This window comes from Eumetopias jubatus, unplaced genomic scaffold (genome assembly GCF_037043125.1).
Source record: "Eumetopias jubatus isolate StellerSeaLion01/CBP00866 unplaced genomic scaffold, mEumJub1_p1.0 scaffold_5, whole genome shotgun sequence".
Classification (NCBI taxonomy): Eukaryota; Metazoa; Chordata; class Mammalia; order Carnivora; family Otariidae; genus Eumetopias; species Eumetopias jubatus.
Genome location: NW_028274811.1, coordinates 29,625,421 through 29,647,913, shown reverse-complemented (window position 1 = coordinate 29,647,913; position 22,493 = coordinate 29,625,421). Strand labels below are relative to the sequence as shown.

At 48.2% G+C, this 22,493-nt stretch overlaps 1 protein-coding gene across 1 annotated transcript in view; it reads left to right on the top strand.

Moving 5' to 3' along the window:
* The window catches only part of TRPC7 (transient receptor potential cation channel subfamily C member 7), a 137,768-nt gene that overhangs the window by 94,125 nt on the left and 21,150 nt on the right, over positions 1-22,493 (top strand). The window contains exons 5-6 of the mRNA XM_028103442.2: positions 7,996-8,229; positions 12,139-12,403. Coding sequence (XP_027959243.2) covers positions 7,996-8,229; positions 12,139-12,403 — 499 coding nt within the window. The remainder of the gene's footprint in view (positions 1-7,995; positions 8,230-12,138; positions 12,404-22,493) is intronic.

Here is a 22,493-nt window from a genome sequence, read left to right as displayed (position 1 = left end):
GAAGAGTGGTTTGGAGAGGAAGGAGAGAAGGAAATCAAGAGTTCAGTTTGATACCTATTAGACATCCGAGTGGAAATGTCAAGGAGCACTTGGATATACATATCTGAAGTCTGTAAGGACATAAGGAGAGGCTGGGGCTGAAGACATAAATATGAGCATGTCAGTGTACTTAAAGTAAATTAAGTGTGCAATCACCCTGACTGCAAATGTGGTCAAACTGAGGACCAAGCCCTCAGGCACAAGGATACTTAAAGACAGAAAGATGAGAAGTTTCCAGCAAAGATTAGTAAGAGGAGACCCAAGGGAGTGGTGTTGAAGCCAATCAAAGTAACTAGGTCAAGAAGCCGGGAGTGATGACTTACGTCGAATGCCGACAGATCAGGTAACATGAGGCCTGAGACCTCACCACTGAATCTGGAAACTAAGTCCCTAAGTAGCCAGAGGGGATGAGATCCAGGAAGCAAGTGGAGGACCCGGCCTTAGCAGGACCATGGACTCCTCACCCACTGTACCAGGAAGGAAGCTGGAGGTGAGGCCACAGAGCAGGTGGCTCACTAGATAACAGTGGGGGGGCAATGTGGAAGTTTTCGGAAATTTCTTCTACTTTCTCAATTCTTTTGTCAATAAATATTTTCTAGTTATTAGGCATTATACTAAATATCAGGCAGTGTGCCAGACACTGGGGAAGCCGCTATAAAATATGACTAACATTATCTTTTTTTAATTTAATTTTTTTAAGATTTTATTTATTTATTTGACAGAAAGAGACACAGCAAGAGAGGGAACACAAGCAGGGGGAGTGGGAGAGGGAGAAGCAGGCTTCCCACAGAGCGGGGAGTCCGACGTGGGGCTCGATCCCAGGACCTGGGATCGTGACCCGAGCCGAAGGCAGACACTTAACGACTGAGCCACCCAGGCGCCCCTGACTAACATTTTCTTATCCCTAAATACATTCTGGAGCTCTTTACTTACTACAAGTTAGTACTAATCTTTGAGAGAAAGCTCTTGAACACCGTGTGCACTCCTGGCAAGCCCTGAAGTCTACAGTCTGATCTACCCTCTGCTCAGACATGGAGAGGCTTGAAGTGGCATGAGGCCCCTACCGACAGAATCTTCAAATTCTACACTGCCAGGCAGCCCGTGATCAGCTAGATACATAGCAGCACCATCTTTTCTCCCATAACGTAACATATTCATAAATGCAGGACCGTGGACAGACTGATTATAAGAACACTATCACTCCCTCTCTACCAGAAGCTGCCCGAAGGCTAAAAAGAACCTTAGGACCCTAGCATGGATGCTTTCTTGGTTGAAGACGGCGGCCTTCATGGATGAAGACGGCGGCCACAAAGAGGTGAACGGCCTTCTCCAGGCGGCGTGCTTCTGTCCTTCCCACCCCCAGGCCTCAGTACATTCTCAGCCCAGAAGCTAGAGTGATCCATTTAAAATTCAATCAGGTTTTGTCCCTCTTTGCCTCGCAATTCTCCAGTGGTGTCCCATCTCCCTCAGAGTGACACCAATGCCATTATGATGGCCTCCAATGCCCTCCACCTCTCCATCTCTCCACCCCATCTCTGTGCTTTCATCTCCCGCCCCTCCCCACCTCACTCGCTCTGTTTCAGCCCCACTGGCTTCCTTGCCGCACGCTGTTTCTACCTCAGAACCTTTGCTGGGGCTGTCCCCTCTGCCTGAGAGCTCTTCCCAAAGATAGCGCATGGCCCTCTCCCTCACCTCCTCAGGTCTCCGCTCAAAAATCTCCTTCAAAGGGAGGCCTTTATAAACCAACCTCTTTAAAGCCGCAAGTCCCTCCACCCTGACTGCCCTACTCCCCATGCCCCTCTTCTCCCTAACAGTTAACGTCTCTGACCAAACTACATGCTTTCCTCTGTTCCCTCCTGTCGCTATTAATATTAACATTTCTGTAATCATCTAAATCTGTAGTTGACTCTCTTCATCTTTTGTTAGCCCTCTCTTCATGTGGCCATGTGGTTTTCCCAATGACCACTTTCAATGGCCACATCAGGTGACAATATTCCAACTTACTTCCCCAAGTCTCTCCTCCTACTAGGCACGCAGGTTTGTTCTTATTCTGCTGTACAGTTCTGTGGAAAGGTCAAAACCAATTAGAAATATATTCTTCCTTCACTCCAGATGCTTTAGTTGATTACCAATGGGATTCAGGGGGAAATCCTAGATTGTCAATCCAAGAGATTTAAGGCATGGGAGCAGAGAGGCACAAGGAGACTAAGACGACACACCCAGAGACAGAAGAAAAGCCAGGACACAGTATTAAGGAAAGCAAGAGAAGAGTATGAGAGGAAGGAGGGATAAATTTGCTAGTAGACATGTGTTCTGTAGTGCAGTCAAATGAGCTGCTTTCAGGAGGACTCCGTAAACCGGGACCATCACTCCTTGCCGCCTGGAGAACCTCCAGGATCAGTTCATACCACAGGAACCTCTTTCTTGCCTGTTATCAACAGCAACCCTGGGGTAGCTGTAAGAGCTTATAATAAGGCTTTTTGGTGGGACATTGTGGCCCTAGAGACACTCATCAGAGGACTGTGGAACCACACGAGCAGTTCCCAGAAAGCCATGAGGCTTGGGGGGCAGGAAGTCTCTCCACAATGCATGCCATTTCTCCATCTAGGAATAGACTCATGTCCGAAGATGAGTTCTGCACCACTCTTAGACCATGGCAGTGTTTTCTTAAACAGACATCGCAGCATTGCAAGTGGAGTGGAGTTGTAAATGCCCAGCATAGTAGGAAAATACACTTAAAGGGCTGCAGAAAAGAGCTTGGGACTGGGTGTCAGAGAACCCAGTCCTGTGTCCCTTTCTCCTTGGTGGCCTGCCTGTCTGAACTTCAGTTTTCACGTGTGTAAAATGTGAGGATCAAGCTCTCCCTCACCCCACCCACCCAGGGTTATGAACTCTCCAAGGACAGTGCTAAGTCTTAGCTCCAGGATCACAGAGCGAGGTTTGGTCAAGAATGAACTTACAAAATCCTATGGGCTGGGTTCCTCACCTAATTCATTCTTTTGATGGTCTCCTCACTTATTCAGATCAATTTCCAAGCAGACCACTCCAGTCATCTTTCCAAAATTGCTCCCAACAAGTGAGACCAGGTATCTGCTCTGCTTATCACCTTTACAGATTATCTAGCTGCTCAGGGTGAAGCCCACTCTCCCCCTCATGGCCTGAAGGAAGCCTATTGATGTACTTGGGCCTTCACTAACCTTCCCTGCTACCAATCCTCAGCCTCTTCAAGTCCCCTGGAAGAGCCTGTCCTCCCACACTCCCAAGGCCACTATCTGGAACACTATACCAGCCCCTACTCCTTGACCTAACTCCTGGTTCCTCACAGCAAGTGTCACCTCCTCCATGAATTCACTCCATCAGTGAACAAATACAAGTTGTTCCGGGAGCTCTGCTGGGTCTCATGATTATAACACTGACTGCTCTTATCCCTGTGTCTCCACAAACAATCCCTGGGCATTTTCATTACAGCATCTGTCACCCTGGAGCATTCATCATTGCTTGTGATACATCTGTCTCCAGTGCTAGGCTGAGCTTGCTAGGGAAGGGCTTTCATCTTAGTTGTGGTGTCCCTAGAATGGTGGCTGGCACTGAGTCAGCTCTCAACAACGTCTATTAAGTGGGTGGATGAGTTCCCAACCAGTAAGAGTAAGCTTGTGCCTCGTAGAGGGCATGGTAGGTGACAGCCCAGCGGAGAGCAAGGTCCTGCAGTGCCTGTGTGCCTTTGGACAACGTACTTGCCATCTGCATACATAAGTTTTCTGACCTGTAAGGTGGAGATAATTACAGTTTAACCAGCTATCATGCTATTAGGAAGGTTTACTGTTGCTCAAGTGCTGAGCACAGGGCCTGGCACCTAGCAGGTGCACAGCACTTAAAATGAGAGAAGAGAAAGAGGAAGAGCTTTGTTGAGAAATTTTTAAATCTATTAGTATCATCAACTGAATCCCAAATATGTATGAGGCCCAGATTTGTTGCAAACGACCTGCCACTGAGATAGTATTTGGATGTCAGAGCTTGAGGGCATATTCTCCCTCCTGTGAGTTCACAGAACAACCGCCCAATAATGAGAAGCTGACCTGAAAGGACCGACAGGCCCCCCAGGAGGTGGTCTCGGAAGTCTGCTTTGCTGAGGACCCTGGGACAGAGTAGAGGATGCCCTGGGGTCAGGACCACTTAAGGAATGTGCATATTTAAAGTCTCACAGGATTCTGACGGGGGTTCCCTTCAAAATAGCATCTGAAGCAGGGATGGGAGTGAACCCCCTTTTGAACTGACAAGCTCCATCTCAGCAGCCTGCAGGCCATCATTCAGAACCTGCCCAAATGAAGCTACTCCTTTCCCCCAAGGCTTCTCAGCCTGTTCCACTGTCAGCCACCCTCATTAATTATCGGTGACCTTGTTCTCCGGGCTCCAGGGCATCCCTGAGTGAAGGGGATTTTGCCTGAAGGAGGTGCCAGTGCCGAGCATCCTTACCCCTGAGGCCCTGGGCTCTAAACACTCCTCTGATTGACAAGCTGGAGGTAAGAGACTGTCATACTCAGCTTTGGATAGAAAATGCTGACCTACCCTCAGCCCCTTGGAAGTAAGGGGCCTAATTTCACTCACTAAAGTACTTAATTTCACATGTTTCTTTCTTCATTAAGCATTCCTGCTGCTCAAACCCTTGGGCCCATGCTTTTACTCAAGGCCTTAGAATAATTTAAATTAGCCTGAGTGAGTCAATATTTAAATCTAGTGAAACTGACAAAGGCATTTGACTATGGAGGAAATGATTTGCAATACCCAATGCGCAGCTACTTATACTGGTCCAAAAAGTCAGTTTTCTATAAGCAATCTGCATTTCAGATTCATAGAACTTTCGGTGCTTGAAATTACCCCTAAATTCCAAGAATATCAAGGGACTTTTCTAAGGTCACATACCCAGTAAGTGGCCAAAGCTAGAACCTGAACCCAGGGCTTCCTGAATTAAGGCCAGTGACAGCCCTAAGTCATAGCCTGCAACTGTCCTAGTGCCCAGCTAAAAGCACTTCCACGAAGACATCAGGAATTTTAATTTGAGGATAGCCAAGAGCAATAAACATTACTTCTTCCAGCCTGTAATGGTTTTTCTAAAAACATTTCTAAAATATCTATTCGAACTGGCCCAACTGAAAGTAATTTCCGTGTTGAGAAAATTATTACTTCGCTGAATTACCATACAAATTTTGAAAGGATAAGCTTGAGAAGGGTGGTTTGCAAAGAAAAAAAAAAAAAGGCAAGGTGGGAAGTGGGGGTGTCTTGTAAACAAATCTGCAATGTTTTGGGATATTTCCTATTGTGCAGACTCTGATGTGATACAGACATGCTGATCTTAGAATCTATTTCATCAAACAAAGCCACAACTCCTCTAAACAGATGCTCTCAAATTACTTTTCTCCTTAGAGAAACATTTAGTTTCAATTCCTCCTATATAATGGACCACTTTCACCAGAAAAGGGAAGACTCTGATTAAAACTGTCCCTGGGCAGAGGAGAGACGATCTAGTGTGGCCAGATGACCAAGTCACACTTGCCCTGTGACCAAGATAGCCATGCTTCTGTGCCCATGACTGTTTGTCGGCTCCTAGTATCCTTGACTCCAGGCTTTGTAGGCAGCTAAGTCCTCAAAGGCCACTGTATTATAATGTGGTCATCTGCCCGTGTGCTTGGGCTTGAGGTCTGGAGGAGACAGAAAAGGAACACCAGCAACTGGCTGGGGTGGGAACTGTTGGGGGACTACTGGGGAGACCTCCTTTGCTGAAATCCAGGACGATGGACACAGACAGAGATCACAGGAAGCTCTGACAGCCCAGCTCTGCAGTCTGGACTTTATCTTAGGGTTGAGGAGTACACTGCCGGGGGAAGTGACCATGATCCAACCTGTACTTGAGGAGGTAAGGAGAAAGAAGTGAAAAGTGAGAGAGTAGGATGGATCTGGGAGTCCACCAGAGGAGGATCTGCAGAACTGCAGTGATCCATGAGGACAGCCTGAGGAGTCAGGACTGCAAGAGAGGGGGTAGTGGGCAATGCTGGGACGGAGGTAGGGAGGGATGGGGAGGCCAACTTAGGATATGGAGTATTTCTGGCACTGGCAGGACATCCACTTAGAGCAGGCTCTCTGTATAGTGGCAATACAGCTTTCAAGCACCTAACAAAAATTGGAAATTATTTACTTGTGGGACATCTGCAAGGAAATGAAGGACAAAGCTGCAAGGGTGGACACCCTTACTCAAGGACAGAGGGGAAAATGAGAATGGCCGAAACCTTGGAAAGCAACAGCCTTTAAGGGATGGGGGGTTGGAGGATGAGAAGCAACAAAGGAGGATGAGGAGGGCCAGTGAGAGAGGGAAGAGGCTATGGGAAGGCAAGCCCTCATGTCTGATGCACAGAAGCCAGGGGAGTGCCAAAAGAGGCAGGCAGTGTTAACTTTTTGGGAATGAGTAGTTGGTGAGGGAAACCATTTCACTCACCGACCACTTAGCCATTCTCTTACTACATTAACTTCCTAAGTATGCAGGCTTAAGTGTAGTGCATAGCATGGGCTGGCTCTGCATCAAAAAGGCAGAACCAAAGCCCAGGTTTGAGTAGCTACAGAGACTCCTTAATGTCATTTACAAAGCAATCAAGAATCTTTTCTACATATTACCAGTTTTGAATCCAATTTTATCTCCTGAAGAGAATGAATAACATAGTGGTCAAGAGCACAGACGACAGGGGCAAACCTTCTAGATTCAAATTCCAGATCTCCTGCTTCCTAGCTGGGCACAGAACAACAATCTGTACCTAATGAAACATTAGCTATAAAACTGAGATAACAGGATGTACTTCACGGTATTGTTGCAGATTTAACTGAGTTAATATATACATACACAAAACAGTGCCTGGCACATAGGAAGTGCTCAAAATGTTATTGAATCATTACGTTTTAATAATCTAAATCATTTAGTTTTTAACAATCAATTAAGATGAAGACAGACAATAGCAGTATTCAATAGAAATATAGTGCAAGTCATACATAAGCCACATATTTAATTTTAAATTTTCTAGTAGACTCATAATAAAAATAGTAAAATTAATATGTAACCCAATTTGTCTAAAATATTGTCACTTCAATGTGTGATTGATCTAAAAAAATTTAGACATTTTACTTTTTATGAAGTCTTTGATATCTGGTATGGTATATTACACTTACACATCACCTCTCATTCAAACAGCCACATTTCAAGTGCTCAAATCCACATGTGATTAGTGGCCACCATATTGGCAGTGCAGGTATAGACGGATACACATCAAACGGTTACTCTAGGTCACTTCGCAAGGCTGGCTTAGAGATGAGGTGGCGGAACTAGCAACATTTTGTTTACATACCTCTACGTTATTTAATATGTAACAATTAAGACGTATGTTTTTTAAAATCCAGCAAGTTAAGAAAACTAACAACCCAAACCTAATGTTCACTGAAACGATCACCAAAATATAGAAAGTGTTTGAATGTGGAAGTTAGGAGAACGGGGTTCTAGGTCACATATGGGACCTTCAAAAAGCCCTTTCCCATTTTCAGACCTGTTTCCTTACATTTCATTTAGAACTGGACGATTCCTTAAGACATCTGAGTTCTTAAAATGCACAAATGTTGGACACTCTATTTCTCCTACATTACCTCCAAGAATCTATGAGAGGATAAGAACCCTCTCCTCACTTCTGGAGATGGTTTATCTGTAAGCAGAGGGGCAGGTGACACGTCTTCACACGGTCTGAGAATTTCCTGTTTCTAAATCTGCCTTTGAAGAGAGGTTTCCGTTTGCTGCTGGCTATGAACACTCTCAGCTCTCAAGAGCTCACATCATCACATTCGTCTCCTGGTTCTCTCCGTGCCCCGCTGTGGTCACAAATGCCAAGGGAACTGGAAAATGAGCCTGACCTTCTCATTCTCCCTCAGGAATGATTTGGTCCGAATGCAAGGAAATCTGGGAGGAGGGGCCGCGGGAGTACGTGCTGCACCTGTGGAACCTGCTGGATTTCGGGATGCTGTCCATCTTCGTGGCCTCCTTCACCGCCAGGTTCATGGCCTTCCTGAAGGCCAGCGAGGCCCAGCTGTACGTGGATCAGTACGTGCAGGACGACACGCTGCACAACGTCTCACTTCCGCCGGAAGTGGCGTACTTCACCTACGGTGAGCCAGAGGGCGGTGCTCCGCCGTGTCCCGCCCCACGCTCCCGGGGCGTGGCCACGGGCTCTTAGCGCCACTCCATGTGCAGATCCCCCTCCCAAACAGTCCTGCTCCGTGCAGTACAGCAAGCTTCCTAGAACGTGGAATTAGTGACTTTTTTTTTGTGTTAAGAAGGATGGATTTGTTTTGGAAAGGATCTTGGAATGTTTCTGGGAGGTTTTTTTTTTTTCTGTTTTTTAAAACAAAGATCTCTTTCTTTAAAAGATTTTATTTGTAAGAGAGAGAGCACACAAGCAGGGGGAGTGGCAGGCAGAGGGAGAAGCAGGCTCCCTGCTGAGCAAGGAGCCCAATGTGGTCTCGATCCTGGGACCCCGGGATAATGACCTGAGCCACCCAGGCATCCCCAAAGATCTCATTTCTGGTGTGGATCCAGGAACACTAAGGGGAAATGTAGAGATGGAAGAAATGTCCTTCTATATTGGATCCCTGTGTTTCGTGCAAAGATAGGCCCTCGACTCCCCAATTCAAAAGTTCCTTTCTCGTGGCCAAAGTAGTTTTTTGGAGATGCCTTAATTCTTTCAAACGACAAGGCCATACAGTGTGAGGTAGTAGATTGAAAATTTAGGAAGAGTAAGAGTTGTAGCATCCATTTATTGAGGACTTACTAGGTGCCAGGAACTGTATAGACATATTATACTATAAACTCCAATCCTCGCAAAAGGTCTTTTCTGTCCCTATTTTACAGATGATGAAATGGGTTTCCATTTCAGGACTCACAATGTTCTCAGAAATACAGGAATGCCTTAGATAGCAAGGGATCCTGGCCCAGCATGAATTGAAAACCATGCAGAATGGCACAGTACTTATGTCCCCAGGCTTTGGAGTTACACGGGATTCAAACCCCACTTCTATAGCTTACTCTGAGACTTTTGTTTACTTAACATTTCTGAGCCTTTATCTTCTCATTAAGTAAAACCAGGATAATACCCGAGTCAAAAAGTTTGTTTTACAGATTAAATAAAATAGTGCATATGAAGAATTTTGCACCGTGCTCTGAAAATATTAAATGTTCACTAAATGATAACAGTTATTATCAATACTGCCTATTGGTTCATTTTCCTGCTCTAACACGGTACCTTCTGTTCTAAAAGATAAAGAGGAGTGAAGAAACAGATCTCTTTTATTGTTCCCAGTAAACTAGCTGGACACTTAGGCATTCATTAATGGCCGCTGCTACATCTGAAGGGTTTGAGTGTCAAAAGTCCCTTTTAGATGAAGTCACATGGCTCCTGTGTCCTCAAAATGTTCATGGTCAGGTAAAGCAGTGAGCTGCTAAGGGCTGGCCATTTACCACAGTAGTTGCTACCCATGTTCTATATAGATCATGTTGCACAGATTATGTCACATGTAAATGTGGTAAGGACACACCTCCTGAGAAATGGGGAGTCTTCTCGTATTACAAACCATTCACTCTTTGTTGATTGGTTTAGCAAATTCAGATTTGTTAAAGGCCAAATGGGCTTGTATATTTTCCCCTCTGGGCCATTCAGTGTTCATCAATGAAAGATGAGAGAATCTTGATACTAAATTGGATAATTTTCTTAATGCCCTGATTCAGGCTGCAGTATTGTCCACTTGTGACTTCTGTTCCTATTAAGGATTGTGTTAAAGTCTCACCCAACTGCAAAGTACTGCACATTGTTGCCCTTCCTTTGAGGTTCACCCTGTGCCCTTGGAAATCTTTTGGCTCATAATGGTCCCTTGTGCTCCAGTTGTGGAGCAAGAGAGCCCCCTGGTGGCCAGCAAGACAGTGGTGCCTTCCAACCTCTACAGCTCCAAATAGGCAGATTCCAGTTTTCCAGGTTGTGAGAGGGCAATTTTTCTCATGGAAAGAGCTCCAAAAAGAAGAAAATCCCTTTGTCTGACCCATCACATTGCTCTTTGCTTTTACACACATGGTAACTCTTACAAGCCAGTCCAAGTAGAACACTTTTTCACTAGAAGTCCTGACCTAGTCACTGGGGTCTGAGGACAGCTAAATCTGTCTTACTAGATAATAGAAGTGGCTTTTATTATTACAGCTGAGGTTTAATATGGTAAATTATGGGACAGGGGAGAAAAAGAAATTCCTTTTTGGTGTCTCTTTGTAGAAGCCAAGTCTTATTTCATGTTACCCAAATGTGTTATTTATCCTTGGAGGGTGACAGATATATTGGAAAAACATAATTTTGTTCTCCTTACTTGTCTTTCCTGGACTTCTGAGTTATGACCTTGATGAGAACATAGAGTCTATAATTTTATTGTATTTCCACATGTAATTTAGAATACACTACATGAAACTTTGTAGCAAATAGAGGCCTGGTTTCCCTTACTAAAGGTTTCTTGCTGCTTTTTATTATTATAATTGTTTAACACAGTCTAGCCGTGAAAATAAAGGATAAAATTCCTCCTTCATTTCCCTTGGGGTGCCAAGAATTGCTATGTAATCTCCTTGCTATCTGCATTTACCTGGCTATGACAAGGACCCCATACCCCTAATCCAATCTTGAAAATGGCAATAATATCCTCTACTCTACAGGGCTGTCACTAAAATTACAGCTAATGTATATGTAAGGGCTAATTTCAGTTTCTCAATGTTTCTCAATTTAAGTTTCACTTAGCGTTTCTCAACAGGGAGACTCTTGGCTTTTTCAGCAGAGCAATTTTCATGGCACGGGTCTGTCTGGAGCATTGCAGGGTATTAGCATCTCAGTAATATTCCTGCCCCAGCATTGTGATAACTGCAGGCACCCACATACAGTTCCCGAGGATGAAGATGCTGCCCTCACCAGAGAACAACTGTGTGTCCTGACACATAGCAGGGAGCCTTACTAGTGATGGATGCCATTCCTTGTGCCATAGGAACACTTCACAGCTTTGTTCTGATGTAGGAATACACTCTGAACAGCTCAGACCCACACAAGTAGGCCACAAGCAGAGACTCCACAGCCCAGGACCAGCCCCAGGACTCTTGCCACCTGGAACAGGGCTGTCATAGCAAACCTGGATGACCGGTCGCCATATTGGAGACCTTCGCTCAAACCCAGAGCAACTCTTCCAGACATACACAGCTTGAGAAACAAAACCCAAGAGCATTTTCTCAGGCAAGATCCAGATTCCTGGCCCTTGTGTGGGCTCGTGTGTTCTGATTTGTGGCCAGTCCAAACTTGTGGTATTTCAGTCAGTCATTTAACAAACATTTAGCAATACCTGCTGTGTGTGAGACCCTATGCTAAGCACTTTACATATAGGGTTGCATTTCATCCTCATGACAGCTCTGTGAGGTTGATGTTATTATCCCCAATTTACAAATGGAGAAAACCCGGTTCCAAAAGGTTAACTGACTTGCTCGCAATCATACAGCCACACTGTTAACCCTTGGGTCTGTCTGACTCCAAGCCCATGCTCCTTGCCACTACTTCCCCATGCTGCTTCCCCAGTGGATGGGACATCCTCGGCTGGTGGAGCTCAAACACGGGCAAGGAGGACAGAAGAGTGAGCCGCATGGAAAGGTCCATGACAGAGGGTGCACAGGATACTGCAGGAGCAGAGAGGAATGGGGAGCTGTCCCAGGTTGTGGGAGTCACAGAAGGCTTCCTGAGAGAGCTGACACCTGACCAGAGTCTTAAAGGATGAGTATGAATGAAGCGGCCTTGAAGTGAGGGCAGGGTGTTCCCAGCAGATGGACCAGCACATTCCCAGAGGGAGGGTGACACTTTCAGTATATTGGGATCAACTTCGAGACAAGGGCAGGAATGCCAATGATGAGGTCAGCCACCTCGAAAGATGCCTAACTGGTTTCTCTGCCAGAGACAAGTCAGCACAGCAGATCCTGTCCCCCCGCGGTGAGTAACCCAGATTGTTTTCTTTCAGCCAGGGACAAGTGGTGGCCTTCAGACCCTCAGATCATATCAGAAGGGCTGTATGCGATCGCTGTCGTGCTGAGCTTCTCTCGAATCGCGTACATCCTGCCAGCCAACGAGAGTTTTGGGCCCCTGCAGATCTCACTGGGGAGAACCGTGAAAGATATCTTCAAGTTCATGGTCATTTTCATCATGGTATTTGTGGCCTTCATGATTGGGATGTTCAATCTCTACTCCTACTACCGAGGTGCAAAGTACAACCCAGCATTTACAACGTGAGTACACTAGGGCTCTCCTCGGAGGGTCTCTGTGGGCTCCCCGGGAATCCTTAGGAGTCTCTTGCAGGCAGCTCCTTGCAGAGACTCATGTTTCCTTGGTATTTCTACAAGTTAGAGGCAACTTTCTTTAAGGGTAGCTTAGAGTTCAGGTCCTGGAGTTGAAAGAATCCATTTTTTAAGCTATATTAAATCTTCATTTTTGCTACTTACATCCTGTGCAGCCATGAACATGTTCCTTAACTTCTCTGAGCTTCCATTTTCTTATCTTTAAAATGAGGATAAAAATAATACCTGCTTAATAGGGATAGTATGAAGATTCAGGGAGATGATACAGTGGCCAAACAGTATACTCTCAATACGTGAAAGGAATTATTATTACTATTATCATTGCGTTCACCTGTGCTACCTAGAAAACAGAGCCCTGGGCAAATGTTGATTGCCAACACTTTACTGGAGAAAGGCAGTTGCAATCCAAATGCAATAAGACTGAAGGAAAAAGGAAAGTGAAGCGGGGGACGAGGGAGAGCAGATACAGGATGCTGACCTGGCCACCATCTATCAGAATGTACAACTCGGTCATGACACACTCTCTGGGGAGATTATATGGAAACACCGCATCTCCGAATAGCCCATCAGAATGAGGAATAGACAATTTATCAGGCAGAGCCTTCCCATCTGCTGTCTTCCATTAATCAGATTCACTCCAGAGGACATGAACTCCCCTACCGTTCCAGGATAGCCCTGGGGAAGCCAGGGCCACATAGCACGAACGGTAGGTGTGGGAGTGCGCACAGGTCAGCAGCTCTGTACGCCTGGCTGGGCCGGCCGGCTCTGGGGCGTGGACACCGAGCAAGTCCAGCAGTATCACGTGCCTCAGCAGCAGTGGGGAAGGCTCAGGCAGGGAGGGAAGAGGCACGTGCACCAGCCTGAAGAAAGGCACCATCGGGCCAACTAACATCAGGGTCCAGAAGTAGCTGCCACACGCACAGCAAGACCGGTGCCAGAGCCTCCCGCGTGGAGGTGGTGTTGGAGCTCCCAAGCCTGTGTCCACGCAGACCTAGGGCTCCCCGCCATGGGGGATGCCAGACAGTGTCCTGGAGGGCCGTCAGTAGCACTGAGCGGTGGTCTAGGAGAAGAGACAGGCAGACCTGAGTTTCCATCCCAACACAGGCGTTTACTGGCTGATGACCTTATGCCAAGTCACTTGATTTATCCGTGCCTCTCTGTCCTCACCTACAAAATGGAAATGACTCTCTAACCTTGTTCATAAATACCCTTAGGAATAAATGAGGGGGTTATGTAAAGGGCCTGCGGCACCGAAGTCTTTCCAGTCTAGGTCTTTCCCCCCGGCCCACCCAGGCTCAGAACGCCTCCCTGCCTTCTTCAAGCTCCCGCCCAGAATCTTGAGGGACGGACAGTCATGCCTCCAGGCACGAGCCTGACAGCTGGGACCTACAGGGCTGTACTGCTGACATGGGGCCCCAGGAACCGAGGGGCCCGGGATTTGTTTCCCAGCAGGTGAAAATGCCTGAGCCCAGCCACCCAGGTTTCCTGAGCAATTCCCAGCTCACAGCACAGCCTCCCTTTCTCCTTCTCCTGAGAAATCGCCCATCAGGGGAAGAGGCTTAACTCTGAGAACCCAAACCCAGTGCCCTGAGCATTGTCCCCCTCAGCTCAGAATCATGGACTACGCTGCCCCACCCACGGGAACCACCTAGAAGCATGGGACCCTGGTGCTGCTGAACCACAGAAGCTGTTACTCTATGGGACAGAGAAGTAGTGTGTGTTTACACAGAGCAGGTGCCTGGCCCAGAGCAGAGCGATGCACCTGAGAAGTGTCTGGCTGTGCCCTCAGCCCACAGCAGCCCACGGCCCAGACACACTAGGTGTGAATCTGAGTTCTCCTCTCCCTGGCTGTGTGGCCTTGGGCAAGTGTGTAAATCCCCTGGGCCTCAATGTCCCCTGCAGCTCAGAAGTAAGAATACTAAGATGGCCAACCTAACAGGATTGTTGTAAGGACTCCGTAAGAAGACGCAGTATTAAATACCATGCGTGGCATGCAATGAAGCTTCTGTGAATGGCAGTGATGATCATGGAAATGGTGAATAAGGACAGGGGAGGGAGGAGAAGCTGTAAGCACAGATACCTGGGTACTGATCTGGCTCTACGGGACCCTTTCTGAGCGGTGGCTTCGCTAACAAACTGTGGTCTAGATCAGGCCAGATACATCATCGAATTAGCTGGACTACTTTATATGGCTCCCATACTCAGTGATTAGCTGTGGGGGGAATGAGATAAGTTTGAATCGCCCAAAAGCCAATTTGCTCTAGATCTGCTAGATGTAGCCACTCAGCATGGGAGGCATGGTGACTGAAGGACAGTCAAGCTGTCAGTCAACAAACCAAGGCCTCGATGTCCCTCCTGTGTTTCCAGTCTAGCACAATGCCTTGCGCACACGGTAGGGCTCACTAAACTCTTCACAAACATGAATGACAGAAGGAACAGGAGAAACAAAGCCAGGTTCAAGGCGGGAGGGAATCTGACCACGTGAACTTGGGTTCCATTTCTCCTGGGCTGGGTGTTCTGTGCAATCCCTCTTCCTGCTCCTCACGGGGAGCCTGCCCTACTGGCCCATAGCTGCTCAGAAGGTCAGTGCCAGGACATAGGAGAAAATGAAAAAGATCATGACTTAAGGGCAGGGCTGGACCGACCACAATTCTCAGCTGGATGCAGCTAATCTAGAGAGAGAAGCTTTGGGATCAGGAAAAGCCACGGGAAAAGATGAAAGCAGAAGAGAGGGGCAATACAGTTGGCTTGTCCCAAGTCCTGGGAACCACATGGAGACCTCCTAGACAGGAGGGACCCAACCAAAGAGGACCCAGGACCCCCAGGATAGGGAAGGGAAGAAAAGGTGTGGCGGTGGCGGCGGCGGCGAGCACGGTAGAGAAAGAATGGGATATTTAGGGCCTTAGCGGTTCCTAAAACAGGACGTGCAACTGCAAGGCAGTGTGATTGGACAGGGAAACAGTCAGTAGAGCAGTGAAGTGCAGGGGAAAGAATGGATTTTTGTAAATGTCATCTTTTACCTTCTGACTGCTCCCCGGAGCATGTCCCCCTAAGAGATCTTTGATGAGCAAAAAGCCATGTTAGGATAAATGAGATGTGTGCTTTAGGGGACTCCGAACTATTCTGCATGCCAGCTACGCTGGTGATAAAGTCGAATGACCCGCCTCAGGTGAATGTTTGCTTCAGAGCAGCCCATCCCCAGGCTGCCCTGCCTAGCTCGGGATCTTCCCTCTGGCCCTCCCACAGGGGTGGGGGGCATCTCTCCTGTGGAATTTTGAGCTTGGAGGGTAAGATGGGTCCCCTATCTGTTTCTACAGAGTCAGAAGACTCAATCCTCCAGAAGAGAAATCTGGGCTGGAGCACACTGCAGGTCAGGTATCCTTCCCCCAACCCCACACCTGCCATGTTCAAGGACAGCTGGGGTTCCTAAAGACTGTTCAGGAGGCCCCTTTGAGAGTCAGCCGTTAGGAACTAAGAGACTGCTGCTCCATAAGAGCCCTGCTCACCCTAGGAGCGCAGTCCCCGTTCAGATTGCAAAAGCCAGGCCCACCTGAATCCCAAGTTACAGCAGGGTCCCAAATGAGAGAGGTGGGGACATTCTGGGACCAAAGGAAAGAGGAAAAGTCTCTCTACCAACTGCAGACCCGAAGCCCGAAGCCCAGCCCTCTTCTAACCCCCCACATGTTCCAGTTCTTCCCTCCCCACCCCAAATTCCCAATCCCTCCACCCAGCAGACCTCAGTGAGAGGGTTAGAAGAAAATAGATTGAACTAACTCTGCTCAGGTATAAATAAACACACAGGATGAGCAGTCTTACCTGAGATCAGTGGTTCTCAAACCGCACCAGACTCATCTGGGGAAATGGCTAAACTGGGGACTTCCCAGGCCTCACCCCCTTGAGAGTCTCATTGTAATAATTAGGGTGGGGCCCAGAAGTCTGCACTAACAAGCCACTGGAGGGCTCTGTGAAGTTGGTCCCAGGGGGTTACAGGGAGACATATGCTGATGCTATCCAACCTCATGCCTCCAGGGAGAGAAAGAGATCACTCTCAGCTATGCGCATTTCAAAAACAAAGGGCTTGTTAACTTAAGTGAGTGTCTTTTGGGTAGACTCTCCGGCTCTGCAGGTGGGATTTGTTTCTGTAGGTTCAAGTCAGAACAGGTAGCCAGATCCAGCAAGGAGCGAGCTCCGGACAGTCTGTGAACAGTTCCCAACTTGTCAGCCTCCGTCCACTTCAGAACCAAGGGTGCTCTCAAAGATCTGGGTTGTTTTTCTCAGCCGCTGCTGTGTCGGGGCCTAGCTGAAGGGGGGCAGGGACATGAGTGCCTGGGTCATTGGCTGGTGAGCTGGGCCTGTCTGGGCATGACAGATTGTGCACCTGCCAGCAGCTCATTATCTCCAAGTCGCTTCTATGAGAAACTGTGAATGTCCAAAGAGGAGGAAGAGACGGCACTCAGACGAGTTTTATGCTCTCAGAGTACAAAATCAAAGTATCCCACGACAGGGGTCGGGAAGCAGAGAGAAAGCTGAGCAAGCCACCAGAGACAGCTCTTTCTTGAAGAAAGTCTTGAAGAAAAGTTTTTGATTCTGTTCGGAATTTTGTTCTTATTAGGAACGTATTTTGACTTTATCATGGAAGTCCGTAGGCAAAGAGGATTTGCCTTTTGAGGGGGTTGTTTTGAGATGTTCAGCCTAGAAACTCTAGGAAAGCCGTGGGGTCCCAGCCCTCTGGTTACAGTGTTAGAAAAAGAGAGACAGGGGAGCCTGGCTGGCATAGTCGGCTGGGCGTCTGACTCTTGATCTCGGCTCAAGTCTTGAGCTCAGGGTCATGAGTTCAGGCCCCCGGATGGGCTCCGTGCTAGGCATGGAGCCTACTTAAAAAAAAAAAGAAAGAAAAGAAAAGAGAGAGACAAAAAAATCCTTGGCTCATGAATGAAATACAGCTAGGCAAGAATGCACACAAGAGGGGTAGGCTTCCCTACTCTGATTGTGTCCATGGCAGGGCAGGTCCACAGAGAAGAACAGGAGGGTCTGGGGGCAAGGGGGTGAGGGTGACCCAGAGCCAAGACGTAAGGGCTCTTTGGCGCCACTCACGACTCACAATGGGCTCCTGGTCTCCCCTTTGGGTGAACTTGGCCTCCCCTACTTCATTCTGACTGGACATTAAATGTGGGGCCTGCCTCCCCAAAAATGAGCCAGCCAATCTTTTCTGCCAAGCTGTTGTGGAGTCAGCTTCATAGCACAGCTGGGTTGAGACTTTTCTAATCAAAAATAATACCTCTCCTAAGGTTATTCTGTCTCCCCAGGAATCATTTTAATGATTCAGCAGTGCTAAGCAAAATTAGAAGCTTCCGTTTTCCTTGACAGTTATGGAAAATTTGCACATTCTATAAAGGGAGAGACTCATAAGGCCACCAGGGGCAGGAGGCGCTGATTCAGCTCACCCAGCATCACAGAGCCACTGAAAAGCCAGCCCCTCCTTCCCGTGAACTTGGCGGGGGGGGGGGGGGGGGGGGAGGGCGGCCCCTGGGGCTGGGGGAGAAGCTCCTGCAGGCCCTGCCCACACATGGTCCACCCCACCCAGCAATGCTGCATCACCCTGTTGTTGAACAACTTGTTGAACAAACACATGATCTGCCCTCTCACTTTATCCTCCAAACCGTGGAATGACAGACACCTACCACCAGAAAACTAAGGCTCAGAGAGACACTAAACTGGCCCAAATCCCAGAGCCAAGGAGGGGATTTGAACCCAGATCTGCATGACTCCTAGCCTCCACCTTTTGACCTGCAATTCCCAAGAGTGGGATCCCCACTCCCACAGTGGAGCCTCTGCTCTAAAGTGGAGGGGGGTCTCTTGTAAAATTGGGTCACTTTCCTGTGGCACCAAATTCTAAAGAAGAGCATACTGAATTCAGATGTGGTTATCGCTGAGAACCTGATGGCTAGATGTAGCTCAACTCTAAATACACAGACTGTGTTTGCCCCCTGGGTAAAGTAGGCTTCTATTCCAAAGTACACTCATTTGTTTGACAACCATTATGGAGGAGCTACGCCAAACCGAGTTCTGTGTTTGCCCTGGGGTCACAGAGATGAGTAAGACAATCCTCCTCTCCCTGTGGAATTCATAGACAAGTGGGGGATTCAGAAAAAAGTAGCATCAATTGTTACACCACATGATCATCATCAAAGGGTACTTGGGCAGCACAGTGAGGAAGAAGCACTGAACTCTGCCCTGCAGAGTCAGGGAAGGCTTCATGGAGAAGGTGGCTATGGAGGGTCTTGGAGGATGACTAGGCGGGTATTCTAGCCTGTGCAAGGTATAAAAGGGGCGGAGGATTTGTGAAGAACTGCCAGTAAGGAAGAGTTTGGGGGAAACAAGGGAAGATTACATAAGACAATCCAGGAGGATCCAGATTCTGAAGGGTGTTAGGGTCCTGATAAGGTGTTAAGAGTCTCTGCTAAGACCTTTTTAAAAGAAAGAAGATCTGCCTTTGGGGAATGTGCGGGGGCAACTGTGTGAAGGATGGACTGGAAGCGGTGCAGGGTTTTATCATGAGTAAAAACAGCTCCTCACGGCTCCTCCCCTCATGGAACTTGCCGACTGGTTGGGAAGACAGACGCTAATCAAAAAAATCACAGGAACGAGGGCATGTTTATACATTGAGAGGCTCTGAAAGAAGGGAACTTGAGAGACAGGCAGCTCCCAAGAGAGCTGAACACAGGCTGTTGGGTGGCTGGGACAGGGAGCCACGTGAGACAGGACAGGGCCCTGAGGCGTGGCAGTGGCTGGAGAAGGGACACTGGGGAGTCTGGAGTGAAGACGTGGTGTCTGACTGAATGTGGGGGTTGAGAGGGAAGGAGGATGTTTTCAGGGTTTTGACATTGGGAAGGCCCTAGAAGGATCTGGGGGAGACAATCTGGAGGAGCATATTATGGGAAGAAAGCCAAGGTCCCTGGTGATTCAGGAGAGAAACGGGGGCTTCAACCTTCTGCAGGACCCATACGCAGCAGAGCTAAAGGCAAACACTCAGATCCAGATGCACACTCAGTGTCTTGGGTGAAGTCCTTGTCCTAAGGGATGGAGGACCTGGAGGGCTTGAGAAGGAAGGCCCCAGGCTCAGCACCAGGGGCCAAGCCACACTTGCTAAAGGAGCAACAGGGGCTCTTCAGCTAAAAATGCCATATTATGCTTTGCAAACAAAGATTCTGAAATTTCCCTGGCCCACAGAAGAGAAAAAAGGGAGAGAGATGAGCCATACAAGCCCCAAGTTATCTCTAAGGGAATGACGAGCCAGAGGGGCCTCCGAGAGCCAGGGGCCATACCGCCAAGAAGGATCTGGCTGCAGAGGAGGTCCTGCTAGGGCAGCAGAGGCTGGATCCTATTGCCTGCCCGCGTAAAACTCACTATAACCAAGGGCTAGGTAAGAGGAACCAAGGAAAGGTCACAGGGTGGCGTCCCAGGACCGTGGCTGACTACATGTTCTTTGGGCAGAGCATGCTAAATGTGTCTTTTGGGGGAAACCAGGAATGGAACCGGCCTACTGGGCTTCAGAGGGGACAGATTCTCCCGGGACACCGGGTCAGTGTTGAAATCTGGGCATCTCTGATACAGAAGTGTTACGTCATATTTTACCGTATTTTGAAAGTTATAATCTCGCCTTTCATCTTTTAAATGCAAGCTGGGTATAAGGATTTGGGGGGGATGAGGGAGCTTATTACGGCCACTGTCACGTGGAGACAGTAGGAAGAAGGTCCTCAGACGTGGCAGACCAGGCAGCCGTGGTCACTGAAGGGGTCCAGCTCAGGCTCAGAGAGGCTGGGCATCTGGAAATGACCATTATGGGTCCAAAAAGGAGTTTGAGTCTAATATAAGTCCTCATCTTTGCATAATTCTCCAGGAAGTGATAAAAATATACATCTTTCCCTGGACTAGTTCAGAAGAATGATTACGCCTGTTATAGCAAGCATTCTACTATCATATAATATTTATTTATGCCCTCGCCTCATGTTTATTCATGACATGAAATTTTAAAAGCCTGGTACCTTTAAGCTTCTGAAACAGGCTGAGAGCCCACAAATGCATGAGGGAAAGGCTTGCTGGTACACAGAAAATGTGCTCTTTTCGATGATGTCTTCCCAGCACATTTTCAGACCCTGCCCCACATCCTCCATCTTGTTCTCAGACTAATCATCACCACCTCAACGGGGAGGAAGCCCTCCCTTTTTATCACTAACATTCGATTCTAGAAATGGGGTCAAACTCTCCTTCCTCAAAGTGACAGAGTGACAGGAGACCGGGTTGTCCAGGGTTAGCTCTAGAGATACTATCAGAAGTATAGTTCTTGGGCAGGTCTGAAGCCAGCCAGCTAAGACCAAGTCACCTCATGGCTCAGTTTCCCAGCATTCAATCCTTCATTGACCAAAAATGTTGACTGAGTCCCTACTATGAGCCAGGCACTGTCTGTTACCAATGACAGAGCAGTGCGCGAGTCAGCAGGCCCTGCCCTCATGGAGGTCACATTCCTCCATGAACAGGGAAAGAGGGACACACACACACACACACACACACACAAAGACAGTTTAAAGAATTAAACAAAGAGACAAAGAAGATCATTTAGGATTAAGTGCTGAGGGCTAGGAAAGAAATAAAAATGCTGAGCGAAAGAATAACTAGGGCAGCCCCCCCTATCTGAGCTGGTGACAATCGAGTTTACAGCCAGCGCATGAGGAGGACGAGGAGCGGAGACCAGGTGGAGACAAGGGGGAAGGGCCTTCCAGGCTGAGGGAACAGCAGAGATCATGGCAGCCAGGGAGCCAGCGCGGATCTGTGAACGGGGTGGGGGTGGGGGGCCAGGAGTCCAACCAGAAGGGGCCTTGAGGCCTCCCAGGTGACAGAAAAGATTGTCAACCCTGGGAAAGCCGCTCAAGGGGAGGGGCAGGATCTGAGTGCTCTTTTCAAAGGGTTGTACTTAGAGTTGACTGTAGGCCATGAGAGATTTTCAGCCTGATGCTGGAGCCTCCTGCAGTTAAGAAAGAAAACACTAACACTAATAATAAGACCAGTAACACTGATCGCATATTTATTACGTGCCAAGCAGTATTTTACGCACTTCCCAAGCATTCAGTTAACTCCTTGAATCCTCACAACAACCCTGTGAAGGAGAGATTGCAGTTTTCCCATTTTACAGCTAGAAAAACAGAGGCCCGGAGAGGCTGGGATGTGGCCAGAAGCCCACATGCAAAGCCAGGTTTGCCTGACTGAGAAACTGTGCTCTGAGGGCCTCACCAGAGCCCCACCCTGAACTTGGAGCAGGGACTCCCTCATTCATTCATTCATTCATTCATCAGACAGAGTTTACTGAGCGCTTTCAGTGGTGCCACGTTGCGTACCAGGGTCTGGAGTTTCAAGGGTGAAGAAAACACAGCTCTGTCCTCAAGGAACAAGCAGGCTCCCAGGCATCCCTGTAGGAATAAATCTGGGCCGCACAGGCTTTGTGCACCCCCGTTCCTTGACACTGATTCTGGGGCAAGCCTCCTCTCCTTCTCGACACTCTGAACCCAACTCCTCATTTAGGACACGGGGATAAATCAAGAGGTCACTCAGGGGACACAAGCTTGCGGGGCACGAGGGCCGAGGCTCAGACTTCCCCAGGCACTTGCCTCTCTTCGCTGACCTTCGAACCTGGCCCAGCTGCTCTGGGTCTGCAGGTTCAGGCGTTAGAGAACCCCAGGGCTCTGGCGGGGTCTCTGTATGTCCCATGCACCATCCTCCATCACCCCAGCCTGGACGGGAGGTAGGCATTGCATCTACCTCAAGAGGCCTCTAGCACAGCACCAGCTTTTGTCTCCCGAACCTGAGAAACAGCCTTTCGGGAGCTAGCCTCCCGCTTAATTTTAGCCTGCTATGTGCAGCCTGGGGTAGGTAATTGAACTGAACTGTTTTGGGGGGAAGCGGGGAGGCAGAGTTCCCACACCGGGGGAGGGCATCATGGCATTCTGAAGAAGAAGCAATTTTACTA